Genomic DNA, 11175 nt, shown 5'->3' with positions numbered 1-11175 from the left:
GGGAGGTTCCCGCCACCCTGGCGTTCGACGAGACTGTGGCTGGACAGCGGAGGTGGTTCGCCCCAAATCACCCAGCCCGTAAGTGGTGGGGCCAGGATTCCCCGCTCTCCCGCACGTCTCACGCGGCCTGCCCAAAGGCGGGGTCCACCGAGAGCGGGTGACCCCACTGAAGGAGTGGACAGGCCTCCTCTCCCTCCTCCAGGCGCTTGCTCGATTTCTTTCGTGGAAGAGCGAGAGCGAGACGTCACCAGGTTGCTCCTCGCGCCTCACGGAATCCCGGAGCAAAAGGGAAGACAGGGTTGTTGCCTCAAGGAAGAGACTCAGACTGCAAGGTGAGCGACATTCAGTTTGCTCGCGCCCGCCAAAGCACGACGGCGCGACGCCCGGAAATGACGCCAGGACCCCCGCCACGCCCCGTAACTTCCGGCTCTAGGCCTGGGCTCGCGCGTGCGCTCGGGGAGCCAGCTTTGGGGTCCTGCACGCGAGCCTCCACGAGGTGAGAGCGAAATGGAGGATTCGGAGTCGACCTCCGCCGCAACCTCAGCCTCGACTCTAGCGACCCAGGTCGCACTGGAGCAGCTGGACAAAGGGCAGGTGAGTGGCCCCTGGGTAGGGAGGTTCGGAAACGGGTGGCCGTGGCCTTGTGAGGCGCGGGATGCCGGAGGCGGGCCGAGCGCCTCCGTAGGCACCGCCGCAACTTCCGGAGGGTCGCTCGTTCGCGGTGCGCTCAGTCTGCGGGCTCCTTTATACGACCGGTAGGCCGCCCGCTTCCCCCAGCCCTGGCAGTCCTGTATTGGATTGCAGGTACAGGTTGGTGTTTTGGGGTCAGATGCGTTTGGCTCTGCTTCCCTACCGTTTGCCTATGGCCAAGCCGCTAAATTTTACAAGCCTCAGTCACTTCGTATTTAAAACGGGCTCTGCTGCCCCCCGCTTTCCAGGAACAGAGGAGATAATGCCCAGAAAGCGCTGTAACCGGGGACCTGGCACGTAGTAGGAAGCGCTCAGTAAATGCTGGTTGCAGTATGTGTCGCGCGGGCATTTAATGGAATTACTGGCTTCATCATCGGCAGGGGGTGTTCGATTTGGCACAAAGTCTTATGTAAAAGAGGTGCTTTTCTTCAGACGAGTGCTATAAGCGGATACCTAGATGGTTCTGAGGGATTCTTACATTCCTCTGATTACAAATTGCAGGATCCTAATAACCATGGTTGTGGAGGTTGCCTATTAAAAAAGAATTTGAGCAGAAAAAAAGGGGAAAAGTGTGGGGAGAGGGCAAATGCTAAATTAGAGTTAATTTATTTGTGTATCTCCACTTTGCAGATCACAAAGGCAGTGGAAGCTCTGTTGGCACATTCCAGGTCCAGGAAAAACGCGAATGGATTGCTTTTGAATGAGAATGAAAATTTCTTTTTAATGGTTGTATTATGGAAAATTCCAAGTAAAGAACTGAGGGTCAGATTGTAAGTTCTGGTTTTCTGCCTTTGCTGTTTTTATCTGCTTGGTCAGTTCTGTGTGACTTTAACAGTCGCATCTTAGTTTCTAATGGGAACTTTGCAAACACAGAATAAAAATCTGGGTTAAAATAAGTAATTGTGCCTTAAAAAAACCATACAAATTCAAACCTGCTTAAATTTTCTAGAAATTTCACGAGTTTTCTGGGGTTTGGTGGACAGTTATTAACCTAAGCAGTTCTGTTGAATCCGAAACCTGGTTTTTGAGAAAACAAAGGTTAGAATAAATTAAACAGTTTTTGTATTTTCATAGTCTGTTATCTTTTTATGTCAAGTTAGTTCCAAGTTAAAATCCCTGAGGTACTGGACTCCTTTTTACAGAGACTGTTAAGAACTTGGCAGTGCATTCCTTAAGGAAAAGAAGCCAGGGGCAATGACACATTCTTATTGCTAGGACTGTTAGGTCAGGGATGCTCCCTCTGCAGAGTTGCCAGACTTAACAACAACAACAAAAAGACACACAAGCCAATTCTGAGTATAAGTAGGTCCCGTGTAATATTTGGGACCTACATCTGGCAACCCTGCCTCTCTGTGAGAGTCCTTCATTTCCTGAGTGTCAAAAAACCAGCTCTGCTACAGAAAGCAGTGTGTAAGATAGCTATTTTCTTTCCTTTTCCTTGTGGAGGGGGTGGGGTGGGGCAAGAAGGATCACAAATTGAAGACCCTTTTGATCCCCAGACTCTCTATTAAGTAATGTTCAGAAACCTGCCCCAGCCAGGTTGCCTTAGTTTCTGCTGTGTGTATCCCGCATGTGTTCTTTATCCCACACCTTTCTTTGCTCAGGCAGAGTCTCCTTTCTGAAAAGCCCTCACTTTGTCTAGAATATTTTCCCAACTGCTCACCTCTTGGTGATTTCTGCCACTTAACAGCTTAGCAGCACTTCCCATCTCATTTGCTACTGTGTATTGCTTTCTCTTCTTGAACTAAGGAAATGTTTCCCCAGACCATGCAGGCCTAGGAAATGCGTTAAACATTCTTTTTTCTAAGAGTCAACATAATAATCATTGCATGTTTGCAGGTCCCTCTTGGTTTGCTCCATGTTTTCTGTTTCAGCTCTCAAGAGCTATGTTGTTTAAGGAGTCCAGTGTTTTCTGCGAGAACTGTCCTGATGGAAGTCGAATCCTCTAGCACATGTTAGTTTTTGTATATGTAGCAGTATATAAAATAATAGTTATATATATATACTATTTTGGGTGTCTTTGATTGTATTTTTAACTCTTACTGTATTTCAAATATTAATTGCTATTTTGGCTTATGGGTATTTGTGGTGATTTCCTTCCAACTTAAGTCTCCTTTCTGTACAGTGGAAAAATGTTCTCTGTGTTGTATTTGCTTCAATAGCATGAGTGAAGGTTATTGAAATGACAGGGAAATTATTGTATATTCTGTGGAATATAAACATACAGTTTATCTATAATAATGCTTTATTCCTTGGTTCCTTCTTATGTATTTTGCAGACCCTTGCCTCATAGTATTCGATCAGATTTAGCAGAGATCTGTTTATTTACTAAGGATGAATCCAATGTAACTCCTGAAAAGACGGAGCGTTTTTATAAGAAGCTTTTGAAGAAACATGGAATTAAAACCATTTCTCAGGTAGGGAGCAGACAATTAAAAGATTTGATTCAATTGGAGTGATAAGTAATACATTGCTGTGTTACCTAGTATTTCTCTCCGAGGAATTTAATTTTCTCTTTTTAATTTAATTCTCCTTGGCTTGAGGTAGAGGGTACTGTATCTTTCCTATGATGGCCGAGCTGTTGAGGTTTGTTAACCCAAAAGCTCCATGTGAGCATCGGTAACTTATCTCTTGAAGATCTGACAGTCAGTTCCTCCTGTAGGTCATTCCTCCATTCTTCCAGGGCACCATCCTGTTTGCCTCTGACTTGGCACTTCTCACCCTGTTTTGTAGTTGGTGTCGTTTCTTCAGTGCAGGTCCCATCGCATTTGGGTCCATGTCCCAGCATTTAGCATAGTGCCTGGCACATTTTAGGCCTTCACATGTTCACTAAACCGTGGCTCCAGGACACTTAAAAGCTGAGCACAGATTGTTGCTCAAGTATTTCTGCTTGTCGTTGTTCAGGTTCTTAACTTTCTGTGGTTTTACTCTGTCTTACATTTTCTAGATTATCCCCTTCCGAACTTTAAAAAAGGAGTATAAAGCCTATGAAGCCAAGCTCCGCCTCCTTGGTAGTTTTGACTTCTTCCTTACGGATGCAAGAATCAGGCGGCTCTTACCATCCCACCTAGGGAGACATTTCTACAAGAGGAAGAAGTAAGTTTCTGAGCAGTGACTGGACTTGAGCAGCAAGAAACTTACAGCTGTGTATGCATTGCTCTCTGACTGCCTATGTGTTGTCCTAGGGTTCCAGTACCTGTAAACCTTCTGGCCAAGAACCTCTCCAGAGAGATCAACGAATCGATCGGCGGGACTGTCTTAAACATCTCTAGCAGTGGTTCTTGCAGGTAGGTATGATGCATTAATGTGTACCTGTGTTTAATAACGATTTTATAAATTTTTTTCACAAGACAATGTTAATGAAACCAGATCTTTCTGTTAAAACTAAAATCCATTCTTTGGGTGTGTTCAGTTCACTAGGACAGTGCTGTCCTGTAGAACTTTCCAAAGAGGTAGAGATGGTCTGTGTCCCGACTGTCCCCTATAGGTGTCATTAGCCAGACGCTCTTGAGCACTTGAAATGGAAATGTGGCTACTGCAGCTGGGGAACTGAATTTCTAATTTTACTTTATTTTAATGGAAATTTAAATAGGCATATGTGGCTAGTGGCCAGTGGTTTCCTTATTGGAGAGGGCGCCTCTAGATTGAGCACAGCAAGGAGATTAAGATTCATTCTTAGAGAACAGTAGGACTTTGGGGCTTTCATGTTGACTGGCATCACATTATCCTTTGAAGTAAAGATCCACCTCCATCTTGGTTTCAACATATTCAAGATCATCCCATAAAATACTTAGTCTACTGATTGGGGCATCTGGTGTGGGGGTGGGCAGCTGCCGGAAGGGCAGAGCTGTAGGATACGGTCCTTCCTCCCAAAGGTACCCCAGGAGCCCTTGTGTACTGAGTGGTCACGCACATCATAAAATGGGACCACCAAAATATCTTGACTCTACTCACCAGGGAGGCCAGCCCTCAGTAGTGTCTCCAGGTAGGGCAGAGCGAGGCTTGATTGGGCAAGACAGTGGGCTCTGGTCTTTTCCTCTGTCTGCAGGTGGGAAGCCCCTTAACTGGGTGTCATTGGGCAGCTGAGAAGAGTTGGTCGTCAGGCCTAGACCCCCACTCTTTGGTTATAGGTGGTTATCAAAGTAGTGGCTGATGGGAAGCAGTTAGCTTGAACATCAGAGGCCTGCTGCATGGGGTGGGTGAGTGGCTGGGACAAAGAGATGGCACCATGTAGGCAGATACAGGGGTAGCAGTGTCCTGCCTGAGGTTTTTCCAAGCCAAACCTATAGCATAAGGAACCTTGTGAACAACTAATTAAAAAAGAAGAGAGAGAGAGAGAAAAGAAACTTAAACCATTTCATATCCTTTCCACAACACAGTCGTGTTTTATCTTCCTTCTCCCCTTCCTACCTTCTCTCTCTCCATCCACCCCTTCCTCTTTCCCTCTCTTCCTTCCTCTTCTCCCCTTCCCATGTTGCTGCTTTCCCATCTGGGAAGCCAAGGTGTGCTTGCAGGTAGGTGGCAGGTAGGTGGCAGCAGGCTCACAGCGTGGGCAGAACCCCCTCTCTGAATGGAGGGAGATGGAAGCACGAGCCCATCACATCCTGCTCCTGAGACACCTGCCTCTCGGCTCCCATGGTGGGGCCAGTGGGCACAGGCGGACCCGGTGGCTGAGCGCTGGGCACTTCTGGGCTTCCCACTTGGCTTATGTCTGCACTCTGCTTCAAATGGAGGGATGGCCTTGCTCCTGGCCAGAAGACTGATACTATAGGAGGAAGAAATGTTTGTTTCAGACATGGTAGCTGGTTCGGGGCGGTTCCTCTTATAAAGATAGAAGCAACTCTCTTAAGGGTCATTCCTTTCAAAACAGCCACTCCTGGGAGTGATTGTCCTCAGAAAAGCTTGTGGGCCGACTCACGGACCTGTGTTTTCTAGAATGAAGGTAGAACTCCCTCTGACCCTCCCAGCCTCACAGTTAGGTGCCAGCTCCTTGATCACCTCTTCCTGTTAGGACATTTTAGGAACAGGGTGTTTTCTAGAACATGAAAAATAGTAATCTTCCTTTAAAGTATATTTAGAACCTACACAAATATTTTTTAGGATTATTTATTTGTATTTCTCACCTGCCTGTGCTTTATTTTGAAGCATTATTTTTTAAAACCTTTTGTGTCTGCAACTTTGTTAAATTTCAGCACTATCCGCATCGGTCACACAGGAATGCAAGTTCAGCACATCATGGAAAACATTGTTGCTGTTGTGAAAAGGCTTTCACAGAAATTGCCGGAGGTATAGTCTTACAGATGCATCAATTGGTCAATCGTTTAAAAGAAACCAAATGTGTGGATTATATCACTTTTTGTTGTTGTTGTTTCAGAAGTGGGAGAGCGTGAAACTCTTGTACGTGAAAACCGAGCGATCGGTTGCCCTTCCCATCTTTTCTTCATTTGTGAGCAGTCAGGATGAAGCCAACGGGGTGCGCACTCCTAGTCAGAAGAAGAAAGTGAGTGGAATTTTATCTACTGGGTCGACTTAAGGGTGTAAATGCTGCCCCAGACGGAAGAGCGGGGTTGCCATCCTGCCTGACTTGCTTTCATCTTTCAGTAGTTTTCCAGCGGTTGTGCTTTTGTGCTCATTGTTCCCTTTTTACATGAGATTAGTCAATATTACTTAAGTACTTTGTTATTTATGGTCAAAATTTAAGGCTGTATTAGGCTAACAGTTTCCTTTTGGTTTCTGTTGCCAACAGGTACTATTGCAAAAGAAGCCAGAATGAGAAAAAATGGAATTTTTGCTCTTTGTTGGGCCAATCTTGTAGTTTTCCATTCTTTCTTTAGCTATATTGTGTCCAGTGAGTTTTTTAATTTTGGTCTTTTATTTTTTTTTACTTCTAGAAGTTCTGTGTTTTGTTCTTTTTCAAATAGGCTTTACTTTTTTATTTCCTATTATGTATAAATAATTTTCCAGTTTGTCTTAATTAAGCATATTAAGCATGATTTTTCGATCGTTGTCTGGTAATTCAAATAGTAGAAGTCTTAGTGTTGCAGCCAGTCATTTCTACCTGCTGGTTCCTTACGTGTTTGGTTATCTCTGACTGTGTGACGGTCATGGCATTTAGAAAGTTATTTGCAGAAATAATTTGAGGTGTAGGATGGAAGTCCTTTCTCCGGAGGATTGACATTTACGTTTGCTGGGCACCCTGGGCCACTCTCAGCCTCGGCCACCTGAAAGCACATTCAAGGCTTGAGGGTCTCTGAATGACAGGGTGAACCATGGCGCTAAATTTGCACAATTCTGCTTCCTGTTTGTCTTTGTCCTGAGGGTGGAACTCACCGGGGTCCCAGCTTATCATGAGCGGGGATTCCTTTTAGAATTCCTACCCAGACGCTGTGGACGCTGGGATTTGATTTCCCTTCAACACCCCCACACATACATACACCCAGGTGCCCTAGGGCTGTTAGAGGTGAGGGATTAGCAGATACTCTCTGGGCAGAAATGGATTCTGGGCTCACCCCATTGAGTCCTCATTTTTTATTTCTTACAGTGTAATCAGCTCATTGGTACTTCTATGAAAGAAAAAATTTTTTAAGTTTTACCCTGTTTTTTGACTTGTGTTTATTGGGAGGAAGATCCAAAATAACATAGACTGCTATTATTGGAATCAGGAAATCTGGATTTTTTTGCTGTTCGTCAGCAGATTCAATTGAGGGCTTTGTGAAGATGGAATTGCTGGTTAAAGTGGAATTTGGACGCTATTATAGATGTTATTTAACAGTGCTCCGTGCTAAGGATAATGGACCTCTAGCTATGTAAACTTTTTACTGTTTTAACTGTCAGCCACAACCTGAAACAGGAACAAATGGTCAGAAGTTGTTTGTTTTTTATTGGGTTTTTTTGGTAACAGCTTTATTGAGACACAATTCACATCACATGCAATCTAGGATAATTCTTAACTTATAAATGAGATTGACTTTCACAAAACCTGTGACTGTGTACCTCAGATACCGATCTGATTACTGCTGTTTATAATTTACCACATAAAATGCATCTGTGCATATGACTCAAAAACAAAGTGGAGTTGGGGTTCAAGTGCTGGTAATGGGGTTTGTGTGCTCAGAGCTTGTACAGGTCAAAGCCCTTTCAGGAAGCGTATGAATAATCAGAACTGCAAGTGCTAAGTCCCTGCCATTTATTTTCCAACAAAAGTATCCCTACTTAAATTACGTTTGGTTTTTTTTGGGTAGGAAGCAAGGAAAATACAAAAACAAAAAGAATATCGTGAAAAACAAAAGGAGAAGAAAAGAAATGAAAGTGTTGTGAAACAGGCTACATCAGCCCTGACTACAGAGAAGGCCACAGCTAAAACTAGTGGTACTCCAGTGAAGGACCCTGGACCCCAGAAAAAAGAGACCCCCAAACATGAAAAGAAAGAGACCCGCAGAATAAAAGCCCAAAATAAAGTACAAGATGAATCCGAAGAAGAAATTCCACTGCTGGTCCCAATAGGAGAATCTCCTGCTAAAGCAAATGTAGAGGTATTGTTTGCTAATATTTAATATTCATAGTGGATCGATGTAGTGGCCACTGTGTGTGTCAGGCAGTCATTGCTGAGTGATGCATGTAAGACGTGTTACACAGATGGGAGCCACTGTTTGTAGAAATCTATTTCAAGGGAAACCTACCAAAGATTTTGAAACAATAGGCAAAAAAAATACTAGGGTAAATCCTAAGAACCCAGGAGTTACTTTCTATGACTTACTTGATCCCTCTTTTAAATATTGGAGCAATGGCTAGTAAACACAACCTTTTATGTACCTTGGAATCCAGGGAGATGTGACCATATTAATAATTCTAAGAAACATTGCCTATGGTTTTAAAAAGCAGGCCAGGGTGGACATCTGGGCAGTGGTTCAGTTTCTGAAGGTGAGTCCTGGATCACCACATAATGAGTCTTAGAAAACTTACCAGGGGAAGTGTGGGTCCTGGATCCTGCCTCTGAAACCTTTCAAACATCCCACCCGAGTGGTTCTTAACAGAAATCTGACTTCGTGGATTTCAGAAGAGGTGATTTAAAGGGACTGAGTTTTTTTTTTTTTTTCACCCTTTGATAATGTTATTTTTCTCAGACTCATATGTAGTATCCATCCAACTACCGTGTTTCCCCGAAAATAAGACCTAACCGGAAAATAAGCCCTAGCATGATTTTTCAGGATGACATCCCCTGAACATAAGCCCTAATGCGTCTTTTGGAGCAAAGCTTAATATAAGACCCGGTCTTATTTTCGGGGAAACACGGTATTAGGAGAAGACCTCTTGGAAATGAGAGGATTGGTCCCTAAGAGTCCAGAGGGCTGGACCCCTCCCCCGTTCTGTGCAGACAGGACTTGCTGTCCCTCTGGGCACAGCCTGCACCAGGATGCCCCGGGGCTGTTACTGCACTTCACCTATTTTGTATTTCTTCCTAACAGTAACCTTTAAAATCTTCAAGGGTATTATAATTTATATCTGTTAGTGAAAATACTCCTTCTAAAGTACCCCAAAGCACTACTGAATTTATCAAAATACTTGAAGTTAACATAAATGATCAGTATATTAACTATATAATTGCTTATAGAAAAAGTAAGCTGTTTTGGTTATAATGAGACTGGCAGGTAATATCTTGGAAATTAAAGAGTGGAAAGCATAGCTGATAGGGTGATGTATAGCAAGACCCTTCAAAGTGTGTAAGCCCTTTGAACCCGTCTAGGAAATGTGATCAGGGTAATAAATATGAAAGTTTCGTCATTGTTCAAGCAAAAAAAATGAAGTCATGTTCCCTTGCAGTAGTTTTTGTAAAGTTATTCAAAAGAATTGTTTGATAAGAATTTATAGCACTTAGGAAATACTAATGAAATAATTGGGAAAAGAGCGTAATACTTGGCTTTTAAATACATACCTACTCGTGGGAGAAAGGCAATAAGCAATACTTAATACTGTTTGGGAGTTATTAGGGAGTTTTGTTTTTTATATTTTTGATGTTTTTCAGATTTTCCATAATTTATCGTTTTATATTAGCTCAAAAACAAAGTTTTGTTGGTTTTTGTTTTGTTTTGTCTTGTTTGTCTACACAAGCTACTTCTATATTGGACAGAGTTCATTGCTGGGATACTGTCCATGGGTCACCAGTTATAGTCATCTGGGGTGCTTGGAAAATTCAGGATTCCTGGCCTATAATACTCCCCTCAGAGAAACTCTGAATCAAACATAGGGACATGGGTTTTTCTAACTGGCACCCCACTTGGTTTTTACACACAGTTTGGGAACCCTCTGCCCTAATGCATGTGCAAGGAATTCGTAGGTGAAAGTAAAGAAGAGTCAGAATGAGGTCACAGGTCTCCCTACTGTGCTCCTTTCCAGCAGGCCCTCCCCTCAACCTTTGGGAAAGATGGTTTTCCTCCGAGTGGACCAGGCAGCCTGTCAGGGTTGTCTTTACAATCACGAATAACGACTGCCTTTCAAAATGTCGGCGAGGCCAAAAGAAAAGCCATTCCTCATTTTGTCATGCCACGGTGTACCTTCTGGGGGTGACCCAAATCACCAAAACAGTAACTAGGAGTTACATTGTCAGTTGGTTTTTTTTTTCCCCCTTACACTTAACTTTCTTCTTTTACTTAGGTACAAAAACATGCTACAGGAAAGAAATCTCCACAAAAGGGTCCTGGTCCCAATACACCCCATGGGAAGAAGAGAAAGTCCTTCCCAGCTTTGGAGACCCCAAAAACGGCAGAGCCCAAAACCCCAGGGAAGAAGCCAAGAATTAAAGAAGAGGTGGAGAAGGAAAGAAACTCTCCCTTGGGGAAAAAAGACCCAAGACAGACACCCAAAAAGCCAGAGGCCAAGTTCTTCACTACAGCTAATAAATCAGCAAGAAAAGCTCCCCACACACCCAAACAATGGCCAAAAAAACCCAAAGTGCCTCAGTTGGCCTAAAATCAGTGAACTCAACCAGGAGTTAACATCAGAGTTGCCTGGAGGCCTTTTAAAAAATAACCTGGGTCCAGATCTCCATTGCAACGTTCTCTTAAGAGTGAGGTCTAGACATAACTATGTTTAAAAACTTGCACAAGTAATTCTGTTATATACTCGTGGGTGTAAGAACCAGTAGCTTGAATCCATTTTTTAAATTGCTCTTCTGTGTATTTGCTAATATAACAGAGGGAAAACACAGTGCTTTTCTGTGGTTGTGTTTTTTATTATTAAAGTGTAGCATTTGCTTCTCAGTAAACTGTTTGTCTTGTGTATCTTGTTGGTTTTACTTGAACACCTATGATGTAACTAACCCTTGTCCTCATCTACTTGAAACCATTTAGTTACATGGGCCCCAGTACAGCAGTCTTTGCAAAGATTTCCACAGCTCGTCCTCAGGCCAGTGGTTGGCTCACTGCATGCGTATCAGCCAGGGAACTTAGGGAAAGTCTCAGGTTTCTTGGCCCTTGTGCTGATGCTGTA

At 43.5% G+C, this 11175-nt stretch overlaps 1 protein-coding gene across 2 annotated transcripts; it reads left to right on the top strand.

The window, feature by feature from the left end:
* Window positions 1-426: 426 nt before the first annotated feature.
* RSL1D1 (ribosomal L1 domain containing 1) lies at window positions 427-10965 on the top strand. Of its 2 annotated transcripts, none has more exons than XM_033102040.1 (9): window positions 427-594; window positions 1321-1460; window positions 2969-3107; window positions 3638-3786; window positions 3876-3977; window positions 5883-5976; window positions 6065-6190; window positions 7932-8222; window positions 10342-10965. In XM_033102040.1, the coding sequence occupies exons 1-9, from the start codon at window positions 508-510 to the stop codon at window positions 10654-10656; spliced, it is 1443 nt and encodes a 480-aa protein (XP_032957931.1). In that variant the 5' UTR covers window positions 427-507; the 3' UTR covers window positions 10657-10965. The 2 variants fall into 2 exon arrangements, with proteins under 2 accessions (XP_032957931.1, XP_032957932.1); XM_033102041.1 differs by lacking the exon at window positions 427-594 and adding an exon at window positions 723-804.
* The last annotated feature ends 210 nt before the right edge of the window (window positions 10966-11175 follow it).

The sequence above is a fragment of the Rhinolophus ferrumequinum genome (genome assembly GCF_004115265.2).
Source record: "Rhinolophus ferrumequinum isolate MPI-CBG mRhiFer1 chromosome 15 unlocalized genomic scaffold, mRhiFer1_v1.p scaffold_54_arrow_ctg1_1, whole genome shotgun sequence".
Lineage (NCBI taxonomy): Eukaryota > Metazoa > Chordata > Mammalia > Chiroptera > Rhinolophidae > Rhinolophus > Rhinolophus ferrumequinum.
The sequence above is the reverse complement of the archived record's forward strand: the minus strand, read 5'-3'. Positions and strand labels throughout refer to the sequence as shown.